The sequence below is a fragment of the Dryobates pubescens genome, chromosome 19 (genome assembly GCF_014839835.1).
Source record: "Dryobates pubescens isolate bDryPub1 chromosome 19, bDryPub1.pri, whole genome shotgun sequence".
Classification (NCBI taxonomy): domain Eukaryota; kingdom Metazoa; phylum Chordata; class Aves; order Piciformes; family Picidae; genus Dryobates; species Dryobates pubescens.
This window is the reverse complement of record NC_071630.1, coordinates 19,075,792-19,103,320: the sequence shown is the minus strand read 5'-3', so window position 1 is coordinate 19,103,320 and position 27,529 is coordinate 19,075,792. Positions and strand designations below refer to the sequence as shown.

General features: G+C 39.8%; 1 protein-coding gene across 2 annotated transcripts in view; it reads right to left on the bottom strand.

Moving 5' to 3' along the window:
- Window positions 1–27,529, bottom strand: part of NKD1 (NKD inhibitor of WNT signaling pathway 1) — a 105,226-nt gene that overhangs the window by 14,272 nt on the left and 63,425 nt on the right. Inside the window, exons 4-6 of one of the 2 annotated variants that reach the window (XM_054170010.1) lie at window positions 24,255–24,312; window positions 5,375–5,481; window positions 2,705–2,800 (exon numbers count right to left, since the gene is read on the bottom strand). In XM_054170010.1, coding sequence (XP_054025985.1) covers window positions 2,705–2,800; window positions 5,375–5,481; window positions 24,255–24,312 — 261 coding nt within the window. The remainder of the gene's footprint in view (window positions 1–2,704; window positions 2,801–5,374; window positions 5,482–24,254; window positions 24,313–27,529) is intronic. The other variant, XM_054170011.1, reaches the window with a different exon arrangement.

The window sequence follows — 27,529 nt, the reverse complement described above, 5'->3', positions numbered from 1 at the left end:
TTAAGATCCAGAAGAAATTTCACTAAGATGGAATTTGAGTGATCTGTCATTGTGTAAAACCCAAGGGAAATTTTATCCAGTAACTAAGCCTGTATCTTATTTACCATTTTCAAACATTTTAATGAAAAAACCATTTAGGCAACTGTAAAATTGCACCCCACCTACACGTCTCCTGTAAACTGAATTTAACACCACATATTTCTTTGGAAACTCTCTGGACATGAAGTTGAATGTTTTAAACACAATGACTTTGAATCAAAAGAAATGGATGTGGGTGGGCAAGTCACTTCCTTTTTCAGTGTCTCACTTTTCCAACTTGAAAAACAAGAATGATAAACCTGACTTCTTCTTGTAAAGCACCTCAAGGTCTGCAGATAGAAATCTGACTTAAGAAATGTAATCTTTCCGTTACATCCAGCTATAAATCCAGGAGAAATTGAACTGCAATTTTCAAAGAAGGAGAGAAGGTCCACACTAAGCTTTTCTCACCAGAACACTGGACCTTTGTTTAGAAAAGCTGACCAGTTCTGAAAGCATTTTCATCAGCTCACTAAACGCCACTGGTACAGATCAAGCCTCTTCCTCAGGCTGTCCATTCTGTCCCTGATCCAGCAATGTGCTTCACAAACTTTTAACTCAAAGCATGTGTCCCATTCATTTTAAGTGAAACAATTCACATGTTTAACGGTCATCACTTAAGTCCTTTGCTGGATCAGGAGAAGAAATGCATAACAAATGACAGTATCAGGCTCACTGTATTGACTGCTAGTCTCTCAAGGGCCAGTAAAACAAGAAATTCTATGTCACATGAAGAGACCGAAATTCCTTCTTGTGGCCAAGAATATCTATGAGCTGCTCTCATTAGTCATTCTTGCACAAACAACTCTTAAATTGCATCTGGATTCCACAGAAGACAACCAGCAAGATAGATTATAGAAATGGCACTGGAACAGCTTGCAAAAGAAGCCTGTAACATAGCTGGAAAACTCGGCAATGGTGCATGGTATACGTTTCTATCTTTGGTCACACGTAAAGAGCTGAAAGTTCTCAACCTATTTGGTCCCTTGGCTAAAAGAATTTTTTTTGGCACAGGTTCAAGCCTGAATGTAGCAACCTCCAGACCTCAGAGTAGTATAATTTTCAATCCCTGCACAGATTTGGTTTCAGTTAAGCTACAGTCTGCTCTTGTAGCAGGGATAGGTAGAATATGGCTGTAACATATTCTCTAACCATGGTCAAATTAAGCTCTTTAGTGTACCACATAATCACAAATAATTATTGCATACATACTTAAAAGCATATTCTTATTATGTTCTGCACATGGAACTCCCACTGACATTAATGGGAATTCTATGCCTGAATGTAAAGGACACCCATGTGTGTGGGTTTGAGTTTTGTGTGTTTTTCCTCTATTCTTTGAGAGTCATGACAATCCTGTAATGAAGACTTAGCCCTGAGCCTCGAAAGATGTGGGTTCAATCTGCCACTAGGTTCTTATGAGACTTCAGGCAAATTATTTTATTTCTCTGGTCTCTGTTTCCCATAAATTACCAAATACAATACTATTTCCTCAGCCCACCCCTCCTTCTCCTTGCCATCTCTCTCTCTATATCATCCTCCCACTTGAAACTGTGGACTTGGCCTGTAACTTTTCATCTGCTTACCCTGTTGCATGAGTGGCACAGATTTCACTAGACTATCTAAAGCGCTATCAGAGTAGAGACAATTAAAAAAGCCTAGCAGTAATGTTCATATACACATTAAAAAGCCTGAACAATCACAACATTTGGCAAGTTGTTCATAAACGTTGAAAGAGATTTGCCTCAGTCTTCTCAGCAAAATTCTCTCCTCATTTGGTGTCTAAGGCCACTAAACTTTCAGTGTTTATTCCATTTCTTGTAACTGGTTCTTAGCAATTCTCACAGACACCAGCATAAGGGCCAAGAGAGATAAAACACATGAAGGCACGGAAGCCAGAAAACACCTTGCAAAATAAATTGATGACAACACATTGCAGTAAATCTCAGTAAAAGACATTATTCTAGAAGTATCTTTCAATTTGGACAGAAATAGTTCTGAAAAGAAAAAGAAGACTGTATTGTAATCTATATGTCCTTTTATCTGGCTTCTTATTTGCACAGGAAATACAACTTGAAGATATCTTGGTAACAAAAATGACACATGGCTATGCTTTGACAGCCATTCACTACAGTCCTCCAGCAAATATCAGCAATGTTATTTATACTTGGAAGAAGAAGGCAGAGATCAGCCTAATATTAATGAAAACAACAGAACAGTATAGTTAGTCCTACTGGAAAGAATGTCAGAAAGCAACCTTGTTATTTGGTTAGCTTAACTTTGAAAAGCAGGAAAGAAGCCAGAACAATATACATCTGCAGGGGTTTATTTTGACAATGTGTTTAGTTGTTCAGTTGCTTCAGATATTTTCCCTCCTCGAATGCCAGTACTACTTTTTTAAAGGCTAATCCTAGGTATTAAACAACAACCAGCTTAAAAAGTGGTACAGTACATCTGAAAACAGTAAACTACCGGTGGGATTGTTTCTAGGAGAGAAGGGTCCATGGAAACTGCTGTTTAAGTTGGCAGGACACCTCTATTTCATAGAAGAAAAAATGGTCCTGTTATAAAACACTTCTCTTGTTAGCAAATGCTGCACACAAAGGGGCAGCTGTACTTAGCTTACCTCGCGTGTGACTCTTCCGTTGTTATCAAAGTCATACAGTGTGAAGGTCCATTCTTGCCTGTTATCTTCCTCTACAGACACATCACATTGCAATTCCTAAGAAACATGCAAAGAGCAGCTGATTACCTAAAGCAAAAGGCCTGCTTGCAAAGGAGACTCTCCACAAAAGGAGGCTGCATGCGTGCTTCCTTCCTCCATCCCTCAAGAGGAGGAAGCTTTCAGAATAGGTCCAGGGGAGGCCTCTGTCCGCCACAATGAAGAAGTGTTGTCACAATCATGTGACAATCCTAACTCCCTTGGGCTAGGCTTTGGGGACGCTTTCTATTTCTTTGCAGAAAACACAGAAAGGTACCAGGAAACTACTCCCTGAAGCTCTTGAACTATAAAAGATTTCCAACTAAAGCAAGAAAGAAAAAATCTGCTTAACTCAGGAAGACAAAAGAAAAGAAACAGACTCAAGAACAGGCAATACATCATAGTGTCAGGAGCAGTCATTAATATGAAGTGGACATATGGCACAAATCTCCACCAGTGAGACCTGTCCTTGACACAGATATTTGATATCCAAAGGCTGTCAGAATTAGTGCAGTATACCATCATGCTACTGAACTCATGAAATGGAGCCTGCTTAGGAACTGGCAGGTAACAATGACCTGGGACTAGCACCTGGTCCTTATTTAAACTGTGCTTCTGTTAATGAGAGTGTGATCTCTGGAAAGCCTGAAAGAATCACTTTGTTAAGGGTGAAGGGGTGGAAATTCCCAAACCAAACCCACAACTTCAGTCAAAAAACAAAGGATGCACTCCAGTCACCTGGGTACAAATCTTTTGCTTTCACTTAAGACCTGTGCAATCAGAACTATCCAGAGCCACAACAGGCAAAACAGAAAAGTTACAGTGCAATTAAAATGAAAGCCACTGTATGCAAGTTAAATAAACAGCTCCAAATAGCTTCGGCATGATAGAGCTCAAAATACCTGGTTGATCTTCTGACTTGAAAACGATTCCCTATAGCAGTTACCGGTACCCCCTGTCCCCTGCCGAGTTCAAAGGCAGTCTTTTCTCAGTTGTAACAAGCCCAGCTGAAAGCCTGCCAAGAGCCCCACACTCTACTGTGGAAACACAGTTTCATATTACATAAACATTCCGGGCACCTTTAAAAGCCAAATCACATCCACCTCAGATTTAGACCTCTTGTCTCAACACTGGAGTTTCTGATTCCTTTATACCTTTGAAACATTTACAGTCTCTTCGCTCCTAGCTTACATGGCTGGAAAACTTTCATTTGTAGAACAAGGGAAAAAATACCAATACTTGGTTTCATACCACATATTAATACTTCCCTGTCCCACGCTGCCTAACATAACATTTTTAAGTGAGGATGTGCTCTGCTTAGTTGAGAGCCATGGCAATGTTCCCTGCATTAGTCATGGTGCCTAGTACCAAGTGCTAACCTTTATGGCATGCCAAGAACTACTCGGGAACAAACACAGACTTTGCCGGTACAGTGGAGTTCCAGCTACTCTGGCTCCAACCATGTTGACAGGTGTCCTCCAACGTTCAAATATCAAGGCACTGTTAACTGCAATTTATCATGCCTTTCCTGTCTGCAAATGTCTGCTACTCAAGGTGGAATATAAAACATGCCTAGAAAAGAGTTACCACTGTGCAAAAAAACCCCAAAAGGCAGGAAAAGTCACCTCCCCCCAGAAGGCACACAAGTACCTAGCAGCACCTGAACTGCCAATGGGAAAGCTACCTCCTTTTAATCAGCTTTAAAATAGTAGAAAATAAATTGTATCAGACTACTAAATTTGCTCTAGAGAAGGAAAATGAACACTCAAGCCATGCTGCAAGGTGGCTGCATGGTCTTTTAAATAACAATTGAGGTACGCAAAGCTCATTACTGTGACAGGCTGACAGCACTGAAAGGTAGAAGTTTGCCACATCTGCTGGAGTGCAGAGACATAAAAATGTATGCTGTTTTTGCTGGTACCAGAGTACCTTCCTTTTCACCAAGACAGACAACCCTCTAGCAGGATGACAGCATGTTTCAATACTTGTATTTATTAAATTGCTCCCTATATAAACAAGACCTGCCAACTACACACAATATCTGGACATTTTATGATGGTTTTAAGCCTACAAGGAAATAGACCATCAGACTCATTACCCTCCAGGATCCTTTTCATCCTGTCATGTGATGAGACAGATTTCCCATGTAGCAGGGCAGAGTTATTTCACTTCAGAGGCCAAGTCACAGGAGATCAATGGTTAAGGAAGCTTTCACAAACACCATCACACTAGGCTGATTTAACCAAGCGTGATAGCCCATGAAAGACCATCTAAAGATTTGGTAACATGGTAGCTGGCATAATAAATGACCTATGAAAGGATCACAGATGGCAGGTTAAACTAAATGCCTCTTATTAAACATTTTAGATCCCACAGAGCAACCATTTGATCCTCTCCAAACCTGGAAATAAAGCTCACTAATCACAAGGAGCATTGGTAGTAAGACACTAACTTATGGCAATCCTGTTTCCTCCTGTACCCATTAAAATTGTTGGGAGCTATACACATACATCAGAGGACACTATTCAGTCCACAGGTTATTTTTCTACTATAATTATGTCACTACAGTGAAACTTTTAAATAGGGAGGACTTACTTCAAATTTCAGTTGCTTCTTGGAGGCTGTGCGTGTGTCACATTCTTTTTCTGCTTTCTTTTCATCTCCACTGCAAACTCCATCTGTCTTCTCTGGAGGCAAAGCCACTGCAAAAAATTATATTTAAGAAAAAGCATTTATAACAAAATGTCAAAGCAGTCTTTTGTTTGCAAATCTGTCTTTATATTTAGGGTGAAATTGATTTCAGCAAACTTGCATGAAAAGATCATTATACTTGATTTGGTTTTGTGTTCTCTACATCTGGGATAATTTCAGCAGACAATCTCCCAAAAGCTTTTGGTACACAGCCTCTCCAGAAACATCACTGGAGTCACAGCAAGTTCAAACACAGCATTATGAGAATGTAAGTCAGCAGAGCTGTTACTGTGAATAAATAATTTGCAAAATATTGACAACTTGTGACAGAGCCTAAAAAACTTTGCATTCACCAGCAGTGAAGTAATGAATTCTGAAATGAAGGTCTCACTCTGTTCCAATTTCCCTCTTCAAATGCAAACAAACCTTACCACCTTCCTAAAAGGTAACACTAATTGCCAAAAAGGTTAAGTTGTATTTTTCCAAAGTACGTTTGAAAAAGAATATTTCACCCAAGTTTCACGTTATAACATTACGCACGTGCATAATTCAATTATCACTCATAATCAGCATCAATATTAACATCTATCAGCCAAGGAAGCTGTGGATGCTCCCTCCCCAGAAGCATTCAAGGCCAGGTTGGATGTGGCCATGAGCAACCTGGTCTAGTGGATGGTTTCTCTGCCCATGGCAGGGGAGTTTGAACTAGGTCATCTTTAAGGTCCCCAACCGAAACCATTCTACAAATCTATGATTCTATGTACCACAATACCATAACATATCTATAACAGAAAAATATATATATACTTCTCATGTGGATTAAAAGACAAATGTCCAGAAAGTTAAATGGCTGTGCCTTTGGCTCCTGCACAGGCACTCAGCCTGCACACAATGAAACCCTGTATCTGAAGAAAATTAACTCTGTGATGAAAATACACACCGAGTTTTAAACTCTACCCTCAAATGCTTCATACATCCATATACCTCTGCCAGCAATGTTATCCTCATACTGCTATGCATAGTAGTAATCCTGTCTACTCCTCAAAAAATAGGAGATATTGCAAGAATGTGGGCGTTGAAGTCAGAAGTTTTGCGCTGCAGCATTTGCATTTACTCAAAGCCTTTATCTTAGTGATACGTAGGAACAATTTCTTGGCGATGCCTTTGTAAGTAAGATCTCATGTAAGTGCCACTTCAGTAAAATCAGATTTCTTACAAAAAAAGGAGACATGATTTCCTCCAGTATAGGATGACCCATTTGACACAGGGTTTATTCTGTGGCTCTTGTGGTGTTTTGTCACTACTGAGGTGCCTCATGAGCATTTTCCCAGGAAAGGAAGTCACTAACATGGTAGAAACTGAGATAATAGGTTAGCCACTTCTCAGCATTTTCTTTCACTTTTTAAACCAGAACAATTAGCTTGAAAAAATTAGCTTCATACTCAGAAATTCCAAAACCTAGTATTTCTGCCACAATGTTCCCATTGCCACATTGTAATATGTATCACATTTTCCAGTCTTACTGCTTTGTTTAAATTTAACACTATTGTATTACTTCTTGTTTGTTTTCAAAACTGTAGTATACTATAAAAGATTCCTGATGTGCAGTAAAGAAAAGAAGAATGAGGTAGAAAATCTCAGCTTTGGAATTTCCTGACTTGATAGTTATTTGCAGTTTGGATGTCATACTAACACCAGCTTACACACACACATGAAGTTGCATTGTACAAATACAAGAAGACGTGGTGTTTATTATACGCATACTGATGCATTGAAATGCTTCAATTTCTACTCCATGCCATTTTATGATTTCCTACACCAAACATAAACTAAGCAGGAAGGTCAGCTGAAAGGGGGTTGTATACAGGTATCTTCTCCCAGGCAACCAACAAAAGAACAAGAGGACACAGTCTCAAGCTGCACCAGGGGAAGTTTAGGCTTGAGGTGAGGAGAAAGTTCTTCACAGAAAGAGTAATTTGCCATTGGGATGTGCTGCCCAGGGAGATGGTGGAGTCACCGTCCCTGGAGGTGTTCAAAAAAGGATTGGACATGGCACTTGAAGCCATGGTTTAGTTAGTCATGAGGTGTTAGGTATTAGGTAATAGGTTGGACTTGGTGATCTCTGAGGTTTTTTCCAGCCTGCTTGATTCTATGATAAGAGAAAGCTTGCATCATAGCAGTTTCTTCCCTTGTTCTTTTAAGCTGGTGTTACCAGCAGAGCAGAAAGTTTTTCTTAGGAGGTTTTGTGTAGTGATTATCATAATGAAGGTACATATTAAAATAAATATTACATATAAAACAAAACTTTGAAGTATATCTGAAGAAGGGCCATTTATTTCCACTTTGTCCATAAATGTAACTCCATTTTCCTGAAGTTCAAAGCCAAGGCCACAAAGAGACCACTGTAAAACAAAAGGCATTTGGTTGTCTACCTTAGTCCAGCTTCATTGTTTCCTTCTAAACTGAAGAAATGAAAAGGAGCTTCATAACAAGATGGTTACATTGACAGTGGTTCTTCATTGCTATTTAATATGCCCCTAGAGTTTCAGTGGCTCATTTGCACCAGTGATCAGTTTCTCACATGCACACTTCTAACAAAGCTGATAGAAACACTTGTATGAGGGGCTTTTGCAGTCACTCAGAATCTTGTTCTAGGGAATGTGAACTAAATGAAAGCTGGGCTGGTATGACCCCTAGCATCATTGGAACAGTGGAAAACCAGCAGATAAAAAAAAATTGCATCTCTGTTATTACACATACTTTTAAACGCATAAAGGAACATAATGGCCAAAAGATTTCTACAGCACTTTTATCTGTTACAGGAAAGCATCTCAATTGCCACCGGTATGGCAAACAATATGAGGCTGAAAGCATTGAAGAGCAGATCCTGCACACTGACTGTTCCATGCCCAAATGCTCTTTGTTGGGTTTTCTGTCAAAAATAAAGTGTCTTACAGCGCATTTTCTCCCTTCCACCACTGTGTTCTTGCACTGTGCTGAATGCTGCCAGTGTGTGCAAAGAGCACTAGAGTTACCCAGACCGCAGGGTAATTCAGAGAGGAATGGCAGAGTTACCTTCTGGTTTCAGGGACAGCCCTTTCACTGGCAGGTTTAATAACCTTTCTGGATGTACAGTTTGTGCATGCAGATAGGAAGCTTTCAACTTAATGTATAATTTATGTAACAGAGAGAAAAAAATGTGCTCTGACAAATTAGAACTCTGAAAAAACAAGAGTTCAACTATTGGGGAAGGAGGGGATACATCTTGCAGTACGCTCCTTGAGAGAGTTTAAATAGTGTATGCCAGAAATTATCCTCTTTGAGCTTCGCTGACCTTTGATCTGAAGAATTCACTGGCCTTGCTGCTCCAGGGAATTATCCTTTGAAATCAGTTACTCATTTTGGAGCCCAGATGAAATGGGGAAATCTGGTGATCTCATCCTGATGTCAAGTTTCATTCAGCAAAGGAAAATGAAATCTGAATGAGGAAGCTTTAAAGGGGAATATAGAGGTATTAAAATAATATTTATGAGTTATCAAATAATGTGTCTATGCATATATCCTCACATGCCTTATCCAAACCCAATGAACATTTGAAAATACATATTGGAGTACAACTGTTTTGTCTGAGAAGAGAAGGATAAGTGTTGGGTATCCTGTTTCTATACTTAGTTTTGGCTATTGACATGCTCTCAGTTTGATGAAGGATACAAACACATGCTGAATCTACTTATAAATAAGAATGTCTGCTTCGGGTGGTTAAAACTGGCAGCCTGTAAACAGAGATCCACCAGTGAGCTGCATGCCAAGGTTCAGAAGTATTCACAGTGTGAACTTCCTTTCAGCTCTGCCAACCATATTAAACTAGACCAGACAAGATAGCTATCTTGTGGAGAATTAATAGGCTTATGTTTCTAAAATCTGGACTGTCACAAACAGGTCCATGTACCATATATCATCTGTGCAAAAATACTTACCTCCCCACTCAGATAACAAGTCCTGACAAAGAGAACATGCTATAAAGACAAATACACAGAGAAACCTACCCTTGTTGTGGGAATCTGCAACTGGAGGGGGAAAACAAAAAAGTGTATTTATTGCTTCTCATGGGAATAACCATATGCTTTCAAAAACAATGTTCTCTAACAGAACGTTTCATGAATTGAAATACTGCATATGTTTTCTTTATGATGTTCTCTTTTCTTGTTCATTATTAATGGTCTTGTACTCACTTCTATAACCTTAAGACACTATAAAAATGTGTCTGGACAATATTTGAAATTGGAAAGACAATAAAGGAAAAATATTAACTTGGAAAAATTGTGAAATACCATTCTTTCATGAAAAACAAACTGACTGGCTTAAGTGTACTAGCAGATGTTTCTCTCTAAGATCATTAATTACTACCACTGCTTGTAATTGCAGTGGGAGAGGAAGAGAGGGAGAGAACGAATGCCAGTTTAAAGATGTTAAGACTCACCCCTGAAGAATTACATCTTTTCTTCAGGACTTTATTCATTCCTAAGAAAAGAAAGGACAAAATTTCCAAATCCTCCTCAGGAATCACCAAAAAAGCCCCCCAGAAATTATGTATAACTAGATTGCTGTCCATGAGCATAAAATATTAAACTTCAGACCGTCAAACTAGTCCTCATTCACCTCCTTCTTGAGTATGTGATAAAGGGGGGGAAAGACAACAAAACTGGAGCTGCAGTCAGGTGGAGAAGTTTCTCTTCAAACTTTCACCTTCACTCAGGTGGCTTGTTAGTTCAGATTTCTCAAAGCCTCATTCCAACAGAGCATCATGCTCTTCAACAAACAATCTTCTTCAATCTAAGTACAGTTTCACTTTCTCTCAACCGTACTTCACATTTTAGTCAGACAAATTAGGAGGATCTCGTGGCCAGGCACAAAAAAAAAACAAAGGATGCAACTGTGATGAATGTTCTGGTCTAAGTTACAGCTACCAAGTCCAAAGGTGCACTGCAGTTAGGAGAACTCAGGCTAAAGATGAACTGCTTCAGAACCTCTTTGAGATGACAGCCATTCTGGAAGGCATGTGACGGATCACAGGGCCTTGACTCAGAAAGCAGAACTATGGGAGAAGCTATGCAATTCCATGGTGATAAGTTGTACCTGCACATTACCAGGGACTATTATCGTGACGTCAGGGTTGTTGCTGCCTAATTTTTGAGAGAATGCAGAGTAAAGGTAAAATTGGACAGTTGCCAAAAATGTCACCTATGAAAGTAAGCATCTGGCATATATATAACCAAACCCTTTGAAGTGAAGTATCATTAGGCTTCCCCTTAAGTTGTATAGACCACATTCCACAGCAATTCTTTAAAACCACTACCAGAAACAAAGGGAGAGAATTATCTGTCTGTGGGGAAAAACAACAAACCACAGAGACTTATGTGGGAGTAGGATAAAAGGAAACTTAAAAAATGCATAGACATATCAAGACAAAGAGATGAAGTCATAAGGAATTCTGTAACAGCTCATACTGAACCTCAGTACCAGCATTTCACTGGTGGAATTGAGCATCGAAGAGCTGGTCCAGCTGAGCTCAGTAGTGAAATTCCTGTTGATATCAACTGGGTAATAGTTTCACGTCCAAGTTACAGATCTAGTAGATGCAATTGAACTTAGAGTCTAGGAAGACCAGAGTGATGAAAGAGAAATAATTGCATTGTTTTTCCTCAAGTCTCTGATATCTAAATTATCTGGTTCTATCAATACTTTTTTTCATTACCAATCAGGTTTGACAAACATAACTGACATACATGTTGTCCTTTGCTTACTGCAGGACAACAGGAACAAAAATAACTATGTTTGAAAGTCTAAACTGGGAAGTTATCCTTTAATTAACAGTTATATTCACATTTCATTTTTAATTTCTCCTGGAGGCCATCAGTTAAGAATATCGCCGCTAGTGAGTGCACATTTTGGTTTTATTCTACAGAACTGATTGAAATTCATCCCTGATGGAGATAACTATGCTTAAGCAAAGGTCCTCTTTTCCAGTGGCACATGAACACAGAGAGAATAGGACCAGGAAGAGAGCAACATTCCTGTTCCACAGCCACCAGAAAAAGCACATAGGAAAACAGGCTCATCCTGGGTCGGTGCCAAAGGCATGTATTCAGACTTTCTCTGGCTGAAAGCTGAAGCTGATGAATTAGACACACCCTTCAAAACAACAAAGATCAAGCTGCCTTCTCTGAAACTTACTGTAGGGAAATTAATTGTCCATTTTAAGTCCAGTGAGATGAGTCAAAACCAATTTAACAAGAGCTATACTAATAGTTCTTTGTACTAGTTGGGGTTGGGTATTTTAACCTGAAAATACAGAGAGAAGTCATGTTCCTCTGTTTCACTGTTTACTGTTGATGGTGCCAAACCAAATCAAAGGTCCAATTGCATGCCACGATGTAGGAAAAAAGTCCAAAACCCTGAAAGAGTCAAGCTGTCACAAGACATAGTGCCAGCACTGACCAGGGGATACAGTTGAGCACAGAACAGAGGGGCAGTGATGAAGGCCATGTGATGGCTTGCAAAAAAACATCCAGCAAAAATGGACAACCAAAATCTGTTCTAATTGTTCAGGCATTAGATAATGATTCTAGCTCTCAAGTCACCACTAGGACATTAGGAAACTGCTAAACTGAAATTCACTCTCTTAGAGCTTCGGTCCCCTTTGCCAGTTCCAAAAACCTGACATATTTAAGAAGAAGTGTTTCCAAGTCTTGATAGAGGTTTCTGCCTAGGTCTGATGTGTGCTCTTAAAGCTGCTGGGCTTGGGGGGGTGGGGGAGGGATTTTTTTATTATGTCCTTATGAAAAGGAGATCTGTACTAAAGATACAGACACAATGGACAACACAACCTCCCTCTGCTAGTTAGGGTGTAACTCATACATGCTTAAACACTAACCTTAAATTTCTCACACTCTCCAAAGTGAGTTTGCTGAAGGGAGGGAATTTGCTGAATTTTGCCAGATTGATTCTTTTTTCCAATTAGTTCCCCAACTGGCTGTATTTCATCAACAGCAACTGCCAGATTAAATGCCTTACTTGACCATCTTCACCCAATACACTTTGATGTTCAGTTCTCAAGCTTCAAAATACCTTTTGGATGAAGATCAGACAGCACTAAACAGAATTACTAATTAATTAAGCAAAGTTAAATTTTAAACACTGTTTGTTGTGTTAGCCAAAAGCCTGAACAGAACAGTTTCTTTTTTCCCCTTCCTCATCGGAGATCAAAGAAGATCATTCCTCCCTCCTCTATCTTACAAAAAAAAAGAACAAGAAAAAAAGGGAAGGAAGGGAGGGGGGGATGGATAGGGAGGAGAAAGGGGGAAGAATTTCCATAAGCTTTGGTTAGAGTAGTTCAGAATGATACCCGTAGCAGCAAGATTGGTGTTTGATCAGTGGGCATATCAAAAGCCACATTAACAGGAAGCAGTCTGCTATAACTCTCTGTATCATTTAACATGGGTAAATGCTTCTTAATTGTAAACTGTCACTGTCATATGGACCATTAACCACTTTCTAACGGCATTATGTGTCCCCGGGGCTCTGAACATACCTGCAAAGTGTTGAATTCTGTTGCTGAACAGTGACAGATGGGGACACAAACTGATCATTTGTGACTTAAAGCAGCAGAAGAAAGACCTCTCTTCTCTAAGATGGCCATACACTGATTTTTGGTTAGTAACCGGTAACAATTTTGTGTTTTAAATATCCCTTCTCAGTGTAAGTTGCAAATATGCTTGTTCACATAGGATTTTCTGCATTAAATTTTCCTTGTTTCTTTGGGTTCTTCTCCCTTGAGTGATTCACAGAGGAAGAAAAAAGAAGATAAATACCCAGCCCCTGCACAACCCTCCATTCAAATGAAGGTCCAGTAGGTAACGTTATCAATAACGCAGACTTTGGTATCTACATCTAACTTAGATGTTCAATAGGAAAATTGTTTCCACCACCTCTGCTATTATAATGCACCCTCTAAAGGTATCTGAACTCTACTATTCAGTCTATCAAAATTGCTTCCCATGGGAAGAATGCCACTTTGACCCTCACAAAGCTAGCCTTTTATAGAGGGTCATGTTGTGGACCTAGAATGTATTTTGGCTGTGATGAATCAGTTGTACATCTGACAACTCCCTCATAGTTAATATTAAGTAGCAGGTTTAGTGTTCCCATCCTTCAAAATCCTACATCTTACTCCATGAGATTGAAGAGAGGGAGATTGATACACAGCACAACTGAAAAGCAATACACTGACCTAGAGTCCTGCATAAATGTTTGCACATACTAGCATACATCTCCCTTTTCCTACTTAGACAGAGTAGACAGAGATGAGGAACAGTTCTGAGGTGATACATCACATACTGCAGAACATACAGAGAAATAAAATCCATCAAAGCTTGACCCAACTACCTATTTAAAGTCTAGAGAGCACACAGGATCTCATCACAAAAAAATTATTCCCACAGAGCAAACACAGGTCACCATTATTAATAATTATAATAGAGTCTAAAGACTGCAATCAGAGATAGAAGCCCACTGTGCTATGCACACTCAAAATGCAGAAGAGAACATGGTTTGGAACATCTATCCTTGTGGTAAGGATCCAGGCTGTCCTATAGCTCTAGAAAGCCCATGTGTTTCACAACTGAAGAGTTGTCTTCCCACTTTGAGCTACCTCTTCAGTGCAAAAGCCTGCAATATCCTCCCAGTCTTATTTCTCATTCAAACATAGTGTCTTCAGCCTGAGCAGCAATAACTACTTGCTGGTGGGGCCTGGGCAGCTGGCCCTGCAGGGGCACAGGCAGCCTAGGACAGAGCAGATGGGTGGGTGCCCTGGGCAGCATCCAGAAAATCTGGCAGCAGGCACAGAGTGAAGTCTTCATCTGAACAATGACTTGCCAAGAATATCCTTCAGCAGCTGGATGGCTCCACTCTCCGTAAAGGCTCATTAAATAACAAAACAAACAAACAAACAAGGTCTGCAGCACCACACTTTAGCTTAATGCTTCCAAGTCCTTAGGAGAGACTCTAACTCCCACCTAAACGAATCTTGTGCACACATAGCTCAGGGTTGCCTTGGGTTTCCTCGTCCACCCCCATGCCTGTGTGAAGCCCCAGGTGCAAGGCACAGCCCAGCTCTCTGCTCCTCCAAAGCCCTGTGAAAATTCCTTGGGTAGCAGCTCTTTTACTTCTAGATATTTGGTTTTACAACTACTATGCCTTCCCTCTCTTTTTGTTATCTTTGCAGTTTTAAATCCTTTTTGGTACAAAGTTGGGCACTTTGTGTGACATATTTTACTGGTGAAAGGACCTGAATTGCTGGATCAGGTTTATAAAGCAAGAAAAACACCATTACTGGTATTTTTATTTTTTTGGTAGGCTGGGGGTTGGGACTTTCCATCTACCAAGAGCAGCTGGACTCCAAGCTCTTTCAAGAGCAGAAATGTTGCTTCAGGTTCATTTCCACAACCCTGTAGTGCTGCATTTATTATTTGCTTTTACTCACAAACTAGTTGTGGTTACAAAAACCCCCTCTTCCAAACAAATGACATTTTATCTTTCTCTCCACAGGAGAATAAGGTTGACTGCTACTTGTGTTTTGAGGTTTGGATATGATTGAGATGAAACATCTGTTAAGAAAAAAGGTGTGGGGGGGACTTTTTTCTGCTAAAAATATCATGCCTTTTTTTTTTTCCCAAACTTGAAACATGTGATGAAATCCAACTTTTAAAATATAACCCTGGAGCTACTTGAAACTATAAAAGTCTCCTCAGTATCTGAGGCAAGTCAGAATTTCCACTGTTCAAGCTGGGCTTTTATGAAGAGCAGACTTTAGAAAAAGCTGTAATCTGTCTAGGTAACAAAGGGCACTTGTTCTGCCTGGTGAGGTAAAACTTTGGGTTTCTGTAGCTACTGCAGCAGAAGTGGAGTTGAAGCACACAAAAGCACCCTGACTGATACACACTTTGAATTTGAAACAGCACAGGCAAAAAGCACTATGCTTTTCCCTGCAATTGCCTCTAAGTCTGCATGTACATGCTTGTGTATTTGTAAGGTTCAGCAGGATGACAGGTTGTTGTGTCTAAACTATCCAGCCCGATGGTTCAGGCATCTGTCTAGCTTTACATCTGTCTAGCTTTACATCTATCTAGCCATCTATATAAAATGATGGCTGCTAAATTTGATCCCAGAAATGCAAGAACTATTTAATCCTGTCATAAACTGTACCCTCACAGACACTCTTGGCTATGAAATCTCTACAGGCAGGAGAGAGGGGCCTTACAGCAGCACGCACAAGGGATCTACACAAAAGCCTGTTGCAGAAAGCTACCAAAAACCCAGCAAAGGAAGCACTCTGAAGGGTGGTTGCCTGGCTGTGCCAAGGTTGAGTCAAACACAAGCGAACTGGTAACTTTAGGAATATTCAGGAGTTGCAGCAGGACACAGTGTCTATTAAATGTAGTATTCAAGACTCATAAAAAGGAATGTAATGTTGCATGTAAACACAAGGGATTCGAAACAAATACATTGTCTTCCGAAATAGCAAGGGCCAGAACTTCTTTCAATTACAAGAGCACAAAACTGGAATAATTCCATGAACACCAGCATGAGAGTATTATCTGGCCCCAAATCTTTGCCTGGAAATATGCTCCAGTTTCACATGGGTAAAAAAAAAGGAGAGAGTCACAAGAGAGTCAGAGAAGAATGGCATTTTGACTCACTTTTCAAAAACATGTTTAATAAAACCTCCACGAACTGTGGTCAAAGCTACAAGAAAAATAACTGGTAATAATCGTTGCTGGGAAATTAGAAGTAGAAAAGGACCTTTGTTCTTCAAGTAGAATAAATGAAACCACTGGTATTCATCATGTTTCCAGAGAGATTGTTTTCAAACTCCTGACTTGTTCCCATATTTCATTCTTTGTTCTTGGTGGTGGATGTCCTGGGGCAAAGTTCAAGCAGATTTTTATACTGCTGCACATGTATAGTAGTGCGGCTTTTTCTCTGTACCATACACTACAGATCAGCTGTCTCTCACAGACATGCCCAAGTCCATCAGCTTGCCAAGGCGCATCTGATGGTAGACTTTGCCTCCTAGATTAGTCACCACTGTGAAGGCAGGAGAGCAAGATACGCAGGTGGCTAGCAGTAACCTGGCGATCCCTGGGTGGTGGTAAGGGTTTGACAGGTGTACCCACACAGTGGGCAGCTAAGGCAGAGCTGTGCACCAGCCTGCACTCCTGTGCACTCACTGTGATCATTACCCACACAACACTAGATGAACAGCCCACACAAATATGCTTACACATGCTACAGTGCCTTCCTCCTCTGAATCACAATGCTGACAGTCCAAAGGAAATCATCAACGACCAAGACCAATGTGGAGCCCAGATTACTGAGGCCCAGTCCTTTCTAGCCACATGCAGAGAGCGCAACACATGTCACTGGCCTCCATTTCTTACCCCTATCTCAGTCCCACGACATGGTAGCTTCCCTCGAACTTCACTCATTGATGCTAGCAACCAGCTGGGTACCCATGGTCTGCTGCCTGAGCTCTGCTGTGGTGCATTGTTCACCTTTGGGATGTGGAAGACAAATGCAAGAGCCCTTCTGCCCTTAATAGAACATAACCTAAGCTATGTTCTTTTGTCCTTTGATTCTCCTGCTTCTCACATGCTACAAGAGAAGCAGCTAGAGAGATTTGTAGATTCAAATTTTTCAACAGCTACAGGTGACTTTTGCCTCCCAGCAAACTAGTTCACAACTACCCAGAGACTAAATGAATATTCATATTGCTAATTCATTCTTTTTCTAATGACCACTCAGAAAGAGCATTAGCTTCTCTACAAAAGAAGGAAAAATTGCCAGTCTTAGTCAGAAGGAAAGAGTATGGAAAACCAGTACTGTTGTAACTACAAAACATGCATATATCATTTTAAAGCTTTTCACATTTATGTTGTTCACTAAAGATCAGCTCTTTGCTCTTTTTGAGGTGCTTGCTCACCTCTGTTTCATTACCTCAGTTTTCTACTGAAATAGTTACTACACATTACACACAAATTACTATTAACATTTGACTTACAAGTGGTCTTTATGGCAGCTGATGAAAGTTTGGAAGGTTTTCTTGTGCACTGTACTTTAAAACACTCTCTGTCATGCTGTAAGGGACAAGACATGGATGCAAGAAATCTCAAGCTATGTTTTCAGCTTTGATACAGTGTTCCTATACCAAACATTCAACTTGCTTGTGTTCAGGAATAGTAATTTTGCAGCAGTGTAGAATGATTTTAATACAGCTATCAATGTGAAACCACTACTTACAGCAGGTATGATCTTGTCATTCTAGTGCAGAGGATTAATAACCCAAAAACCACAGACAAAACACATAAGCTATCAGAAACTGTTAGGCAGCAGTGGTAGGAGCTGGTCGGTTGTCAGCTGAAGAGCAATATCCAAAATGCAGGGAACAAGCACAGCATGGGCAGCAGGGCACATACCCTCCACACAGCAGCAGCTCAGTGTGAGGGGAAAACTCACCCTCTGAGGTGACATAACAGCCCACTTTTTACTGCTTTTCTGTGCTCCACTTGCCAACATGGGTGGGAACTGTTAGACACCGTAAAGGTCCATTTGGAAACACCTGGAGGCCACTAACTCATTACATACAGGCCATGGACAACCATTGGATGGCAACAGACTTTCATCACTACTGACCTGGCTGCACTTAAAACAGCAGCTCGAGAAGTAAAGACTTCTGATCCAAAAGCAGCTCCCCTCAACTGGAACAGCTAATGTTAAGAAACACTTCTACAGTTTTATATTTTTTAGAGATTTTTTTTCAGAGCCTTATGCCATAAGATTTTCCTCCCACTCATGGCAAACAGCCTGCCTGCTTCTTATAATTTCCTGGATCTGTGCAGGACCACAGGAAAACTTCTGCTAATCCTTCTAGTCTCATGTTCTTTGGTGACTTTTATTCTAACTGCCAAACTAAGCAGTTTTCTCTTGGCACTCTCCACTGCTCCATTTATTTCCTTTGCTCATGTTCTTTGGTACTCCTTCCAATTCATATTAACCAGCTTATCAGCTTCCAGTCTAGGCAGGGACTAGCTGTTTGTCAGATAGTGGTGGCTGGTGCCAGTGGGTCACCCTGAAGGTCTTTAATGTCATATTGAGAGTAGGAAAGGGTAGTAGGAACCTCTTGACAACTAAAACCAAAATACAATACTGCCAGTAAGCAAGTGATCATTAGCCTGAGGTGATCACGTAGCATATACTCACATATAGCAAATCTATGGTAAGTGCACAGGATTAGCAACTAGTCATTAAAATGCAGAGTTCCCATACGACATCCCAGAAGGCTGGCCACAAGAGCACTTTTAATGTAGAATTATTAGCACTCTGTTTTCAGGGTCAGTGATGAATAGGTATTTTGTTTAAGAACATGACAGAGAAGGGACCTTCATTTTCTGCAAAGCCCCAAGACTGCATCAATTGTACAAGGTAGGTAATAACAATCAATCACAGAATGCCAGGTTGGAAGGGACTCCAAGGAGGTCCAACTTTCCTAGGTGATAGTGTGGTTTAAGTGAGATGGCCCAGCACCCTGCCAAGCTGAGTCTTAAAACTGTCCTATGTAGGGGAAGCAACATTCCCTGTGTGCAAGATGCAGTCTAGGAATTGTACATAACATGTAGAAAATTCATTAAACAACCATCATAACTGAAAGCATTAACTAGAATGGAATATGCAGTTTAAAATAATTGCCTTTCATTATCCATTCATAGCCTAGCATAATACTTGACTTTATTACAGCTAAGAGGGTGGGCTCAAGTACCACACCTTGTCACCCTACCTCAGAGTTGAATTCTTCAGTTCCTGGAGTGGTTTCTAAAACCAGAAGTCTTCACTGATTTTTGACAGGACAGAGACAGAGGGGAGGGAATTATTTTGCAATGCATGAGAACAGCTATGTCGGGGGGGCTGGTAAGATGGGCAGCATTGGGCATAAGATCTGCAGTCCTAATCCAATAGATCATTTTTTACTATTGTTTGCCTATTAATTCTTGCTAAAGTCTGAAATAACAACACTGGCAGAGCTCTGTTAATCACATCTCAGCTCCTACTTGACCACCAATTCCCTGGATGCTGGGTGGAGGAAGAAAAGATGAAGGATTGACTGGACATACTAGCAACATCTTAAAAAGCACATAATGACATTATTGATCCAATTAATTCTTTTTCTGCTTTACTGAATGCAGCATGCCTTAGTTGCATGTTTAGAAATTCCATAATGCCTTGTAAAGGTGTGAAAAGTGCCACAAGTAGCTCTTTTATAGATACGATAGCAGCTTTTCCCAGTACCATGTGCTTTGAACTCTGCTGGAGGGCTCTCTAATATTTATGGACAAGAAGATGACCTGAATAATTTTGTCCTTTCTGGTACCAGACAAGAGAATATCTAACCTCTAAGGATTTGTACACGTGTGGTTTGGGAAACATACAAAAAAATGGACTTGTTGATTCAGGTCAAACTCTTTCACTTTCAGCAGGACTTTGGCTATCAAGTTCAGAGAAGGTACCACAAAGGCTTGGCTCTCTTCCAGTCTTCTGTTGAGAGATAACAATCAAGACATCACCCTTGGCTGACAAATGAAACAGGGAGCAGATCGCTATCAGCCTGAGAAGCAGCTCCTCTGACAGGTAAAGGACTAGATGGATCTCACAGAGATGCACATTTATAATTAGTAGAAACACTTAAGCCATAATCCTCCCGGAGAACAGTGACAGGACAAATCACATTATCAAATAACTAATTGGGGTGATAGGTTAGGAGTCTTCTGAGCTTAAGGACTTCACCTTGAACTCCAAAAGGTAGCTGAAGTAGACTAACAGATGCTTGGCTCTGAAGAGCTTGTATTGAGACAAGTAGGAAATTGCCTCTTTTCCACAATCAGTGTCTGAAAGAGATTTTCCTGCTTCTGGTTCTGATGTCAAAATCAGGGAGTAAACAGGGACAGTCCCTGCCTTTCTTCTCTGAAAAGCTTCTCAATGTTCAAGTGATAAGATGAAGGAACCTCAGTTTACTTTGTAAAGACATGCAGTGGTCAAGATAAGAAAGCTTTCCTGGTCTAGAGGCTATGAAAATTTCCCAAAGGTCTGGGCAAAGGAGGTGAAAGGTTCTGGAAAACAACAGCAGTAGCCCTGAATGATTAATTAAAAAGCTTAACTTAAGTCTTGAAGAGGAGAGAACGAACTTGGATGTCATTACTGAACACACTAACAGCAGGTATTTTCCCACCTGCATGTCTCCCTGATGGAAGAGTGACATGCTCTTTGATGCTACATTTAATTTCTGCCTGCCATTTTATCAGAGTCCCCGCCAATCCTTCAGTTCTGGTCACTTACTATCTAGGGACAAGGAAGGGAAAATATGAGCTCTTCTATCCTAGGAATGAAGAGTGATGAAGCACATGCTTCTTGTGCAGAAAGTGATGAACAAGGAAGTTCAAGCACAAGGAGTTCCCTCCCAGCCACAGCAAATTGCACAAGTATTCAAAGCTCAGCCATTGGAAGTCTCTGAAATGCAGAAATAACTTGGAAATAAATAAATAAACTTGGAATGAATGTTGCAAATGTTCTATTACAGAACCTATATTGAGCATGCCCAATTATTGAGCTATTAATGAAAGAGGAAGAATGTAAACAGAGTGAGTCTCTTATATTAAGAGACTGCGGTTTCCACTGGTGTCTCTTATCTAAGGAAATGACTGACCACATGAGAGAAACCCCAAAATTTCAATTTAGTGACTTGCTCAGCAGCAAATCAAAGGCAGGTGCTGGATATAATACACAATACTGGTCAAACTGTTTCTTTCTGCACAGCACTCGGTAAACAGAGTCGTCACTATTGAGTTCTAACCTCTTGTCATGCAGCAACATTGAGTCAACAATCCGCTCTCATGGCTTAATGCTTTTGATGTTTACTTTGTTCTTTCTATAGTTCAAAAGAAAGCACTAATGCACCAGTCCTCTTACCAAATACAATCTTAATCCCAGATTCCCAAGCCTTTTGCTGTTGGCCAGTTAAGTCTGTTAAGACGAAAGGATTTGATCAAGCTTTACATAACAACACAGAAGTTAAATCCAGCAAAGAGAGTTCTTTTTATCTGTACTGCTCAGACGGCTGAGAGGGGGGAAAAAGAGGGAAAGAAAAAAAAAAAGTAATGAACTTGGCTATGTAAAACAAAATAAGGAATTCAATTATTTCTCTTATTGCCATTTTGTCTTTTCAGTGAGTCTTCTAAAGAACTCAGATTTATTCTGCAATGAAGTCCCCGAGTGTGAAGGCTATAACTATCCCCTAACCCAGAAGAACTGTGGCACCTGCTGTGCTTTTTTGCAAATCTAAGAAATGTTTCTTTTTCATTTTTTTCCATCCCTACCACGTATTTATGAAGACAGAATATAGTTCATTGATTAAACAATTGCCTGGTACTTGGTCAAGTTGTGTTTAAGTCTTTGTTTCCCATTCACGTCCTCTGTGAGCTTAGCCCAACCAACCATGTTTCAGTGTGTTACAGCTCCTTGTCTCTGAAACTAGTTTTCAGTGGTGTCAGGGTTACCTTATGACACATTAATCTACAATCACTCAACATGTGTTACAGCAGTAAATATGGAAAGACTGTGAGACAGGCAAATAAAAGTAGAACTATTTTAGATGGAAATATAAATATATTTTCTAGATGATTAATTACATTTTCACACAAAACATTTCTATGCAGAAGAAGTCCTATGACAGAGGTCATCTTGTACCTATGGCACACAGAACTCAAGCTGTGCTCTAAGAAAGGTCTCAAACCACATATCAGCTCCATGTTCTGCTAATTTTATAATTTTATGTCAGTGCTATCACAATTATCCAAAAATATTCTGCCAGTAAAAGGTACAAAGTTATACAACAAGGGCAGAAGCATCCTGCTTTAACACAGTGCTCCTAGTATCATCTCTGAATTGTAACATTTTCAATATTCCATTCAAAAGACAAATGGCTAACACTTTTTCCAGCATGGAAAGCACTGCCTGGAGATCTGTGAGCAGAAGGGATGAGGACCAAGCCTTAGCAATCTACACACGTTTGCCTGGGCACTGCATGGAAACAGTTACCTGCCTCCCAACTGGAAAGATACTGCAGAACAGCTCTTCCCCAGTGGCAGCACACAAAGAAAGGACCACCTGCAGCTATCTAAATCTTGTCTTCATTACTCAGCTACTTCAGAAGCATGAAATGCATCAGAAGTAATAATGTAAAACTGCTGAAGGACTGAAATCAGACAATAGCTTAAAAGGTTTTACACTCTAATAAAAACAATCCCGCTGCTGACTAGTTTGGAAATATTATACATTGGATATTAAGTTTGCTGTGCAAGACAATTCTACACAACAAAGAAAGAAATAATTAGAGGGAAGGAAAAGTAGAATGAGACACAGAAAAATGAAATTATTCACCTCCCTGACATTTAGTATCCTGTGTTAAGTAGATTCTTCTATAATTCTGAAAATTAAAAAGGTATTCTTTATTACAGTTGTGTTGTGCTGGAAGTGGAAAACTAGGGTGAAGTTCAATACTGAAACACTTTTAACTCCATCATGGTAAGTACATCTTGAAACTGAGCTTCTATATTACAGGCACATGAGCAAACAATCATTGTAAACTACAGAAGTAACAGAAACAGTCTCACACCTCCCTCCCCCAGTATATTAATGCATTTCACATTGGAAGGAACAGGAAGATGAAGATTCTTAACACAGAGACTCTTCCAAGTTCTGTTTAGACAGCAGTCTCTACCACCAGAGACAAATGACTGGATTGCAAAAGGACAGACATTTCCAGGTTAAGCTTAACACGGTTCATTATCCTGAATAAACCAGGCATATTGTTTCCACTAGCCTACAATGTCAATCTAGCACATAGCCCATGCAACTACTTGTTAAACCAGACAGTTTCTACAGAGGTTCCGAAGTCTCATTTTCTTGATGTTTTTTGTTTGTTTGTTGTAAAAAATGAGCAACAATGTCCTCAAATTAACCTCTTCCAGTCATCAACCTCCACTTGCCCAACTGAAGTTCAAGGTACTTCAAGATGTGTTCTTTGGCACACAGAATACAGTGTCCACGCTCAGGGTTCCCAAAGACCCTTCCCACCACCACAACAATTACATCTCCACTGCACAGAGAGGCCAGATGACAGAGGAAGAGATAAGTCTTGGAAATAAGAAGTTATATGAAACAATGGTTTCATTCCTATTCAAGAAAAATGTACTGAGGAAGCATCTCTGACCTTTATTAGAAATTAATGCAGGAGTTTCTGAGTTTGGTTTGTATAACACAGAAGGGCATGGAGCACATCACAAAACCCAGTGCTAGTATCTTCAGTGATCACTTTTACCACCTCTGCTGGGGGTGGCAGTGATATTCACTACTGCTACCAAGTACCTAGGAAAAAAAAAGTCTAAGACCTTGAATTCTTATTACCTATGATACAACTAGGTGACTTCTTTCAGTATTAGGAGGACAGTGATAGGAGGTACCAAAATAATATCCTGTTCCCATCACAACAGTTTTGCCAGGCAAGTGACACATCAGTATATCAAGAATTGCACTCTAATATGCATTCTCACACTGACTAGTTCACTGAATTACTCCAATGCCCTTGAACATTAACCAAGAAATTTTGTTCTTTAAATACCTTCTAGATGAAAGTGTTCATCACCAATAGTATCTCTGTAGCCTTCCCCAGATAAATCCTGTTTAAAAAAAGAGAAAAAGAAATATTAATGACACCTATACTATATACAAAGCATGAAGGTGTTAAGAATATTTACTTATCAGAATTAATTTAAAACACTAAAGAGATCACAGGAAGTTTTTTGCTAGGAAAGAAGTAAATCATTTTATAAGTGGCATTTGGTGGTATTTTACAATGCTCTGGACATGCTTCAGGACACAAATTTCAGAGAGATTAATAGCTTGTACAGGAAAAAGAAATAAATGTCCATATTAAAATCTGTTTACAAAGTAGATGAATATTTAGCATTTCAACATTCTACCAATCAAGATAAAAAAAAGGCCAAATGAAAATGATAAAGGAGAAATAAGCCCTTCACTACCCACAGAGGAATGTTATCACTGTATTCCACCAACAAACAGAAAACTCTCATATGCCATAGGTCAGCCTAGAAAAGCAGATACCAGACTCTGACGAGCTGCCTGATCCTTCTGTAGGAAGATTAATGAAATTTTGTCAGCAATACAGAAGCAGATCCCAGAGATAGGCAGATGATCTTATCTCTGACCCAAAATCATTTCTCTAATGGTGCTGAAGTAGTAATAAAGGGCACCAGTAGGATTTGGAGCTAATCCCACTTACAAAGACCCTGAAAAGCATTCTTGCTCTTGTATTAGAAGACCCTTACAGCTCCGTCCCCCCACTCCAGCTAAATGATTAGCAATGACAACTATCCTCATGTTTTGCTTTCTCCCATTCCTTACAGTATAGTCTGTCTCCCTAGATTCTCTTTGCCACAGATAAATAGGAGTACACCACTCATGGCCATTTTAACTTCATCAGAAAACCATACCAGGAACATCCCAGCATCAACCTGTGAACAGGAAGATGACTGTACAGAGAGTTTCACACAATATAAAAAGAATGGAATAACCTGAGAGAATTGTCTGGTTATATTATTTTTAAGCAATATTATCATGATAAAAGCAGTACACCACTTTTTTTGTTTGTTTTTTTTTTGAAGGCTGCCAGAGGTCCTTTTCTGCCTTCCACATCCCCAAGTGTTATTCTTTGAGATTAGTTATCAGAATGTAACTAAGCCACAAAGTAAGTACTTCAGGAATTCTTCAGTATCAACTTCTGCAATAGTATTATTTTTAACATGAGCTTTCACAAACACTACTGGATAGCCAGCCCAGAGACCCTGAATATATTGTTGTGCTCATGAGCAGATACCCAGAAATAAAGTCAGAAGTTAGGGTCCAAATGGCTGTCAGAAATCTTGGCAACCTGGCTCGGAATGCTGGGATTCTGCACAGCACAATGGTGCTATGAAAGCTATCACTCTGGATTTAGCTTTCCAAGAAGCAAATCACAAAAACTATTTTGTTTCCTTGAGTTTTTGCTCCAGTAAATAGTCTCTTTTTTAAAGCACATGCTGATTAGTATCAATCACTGCCATAAAAATTATAGAAGAAACGGAGAGTAAACAAAAAGAAGCCATTAAATCTCAACATAGCTTATTTCTGCATGAAGATGACCCTTCCAGAGCTTTGTAAAAATTGGTACACTTCTGTTTGATCAAATTCCCCCATGTCATCATTCTCCATGAAGCTCTGAGAGAATACCTCTGACTGCTCTCATAGATAATGAGATATATAGAAGTGACTACATAGGCATATTTGGCACCTCTGTTCTCTACTACAATGCTAAATATTTAATAACTGTTTTGGGTTTTTTTCTTCACTAAACTCAGAATATCTGCTCTTTCCTGCTCTATTGCAAACCCCCCCACACCCTATTTACTGTTAACCTGATCAGTAAATATGCAATGAATAGGTATGATCTTACTTGTGATAGATCTCTGAAGATAATTCTATCGAGCTGGTCTTCATCCCTCAAATTTTAGCAAAGCAAGAAGTGCATCTGGGTATCAAATGTTGCCTGTTAAAACGATGCCATTAATCTCACCCTCTATGAAACCCACCAGTCATTAATTTTTATGATTTTTCAGGAGATGACACTTTAAAATGAGCATACATTTGTTGATGCAAAATGCACCATCCAGTAATTCAATGGAAGACAGAACTGTAAAAGTGCAGAGTGAAGCATATTCATTAAGCCAACTTCCTTATTTTCTCGCTTTTAATCGTTACATGGGTCTTAAGTAAATATGTTTTATATTCTAGTCTAGTTTCATTCCTCCTCTAGCTCCTAGTTATTTAAGTAAAAGTAGTAACTTAATGCAAGGAAATGTCAAGTAAGTGTTTCTGCCTTAAACCAAATTATTATGGATTACTAAATTCCAGAAAAGGGTTTTTATGATGTGGAACCAAAAACTGATGAGAGTACTATTTGAACATTTTAGTGACACATTTAAGCTGAATTCACAGTATCACAGCACATTAGAGGTTGGAAGGGACCTCAAGAGATCATCAAATCCACCTGCACCCCCCCACACCCCCCCCCCACCAAAGCAGGATCACTTAGGGTAGTAATTCCTTAACTTCCCTTCAAATATATGACCATGACATGGTATTATCTTTGATAGACAGAAGGGCAACTCAAAGATGTTACCAAAAAAACCCACACCAAAACATTAAAGGGGAAAAAAACAAAAGAAAATGTATCATTCATTAACAGTTCTGCCAAAAAAAAAAACACCCACAAAAGCCCTGCAAGAGAGTTATCAGAATGTTTTCAGCACCACTGAGACAGATGGATAAATACCAAAAGGCACCTTCTTGAGAAAAGGATTTGGACAGTGTATGTAAATCATGCTCAACAGAAAAGTGTAAAAGCTAAGCAAGCATCAGAGAAAAAAATTCTGACCACAGCTCTACATATAATGCAGTATTCTCCCAGTAACCTGCACAAATTGCCTTAATGTGAACAAAAGGGTGCATCCACCCACAGTGACCCAAATGCAGTAAAAAAGAAGGGGGTAACTGCCTAAACCGTAACTTGCAGCTCAATAAATTCTAGTGGTAAGCAAACACTATAGCCAGGTAGGAATGTTTGACAGTGGGAAGAAGTGTGCTCGAGGGGATGGAAAAGCCAGCAGTGGCTCCGTCATTTGGCTGGTCACTGCAGCATGACCCTCCCTGCACAGCTGCAGGAGCCCAGCCCACAGCAGGAGTAGTGCCCGAGAGAGCAAAAGAAACAACATTTAGGTCATAGGTAGCTGTACATCACTGCCTTGACATGAAGTTTTAAATCACAACACTGCATTTTCA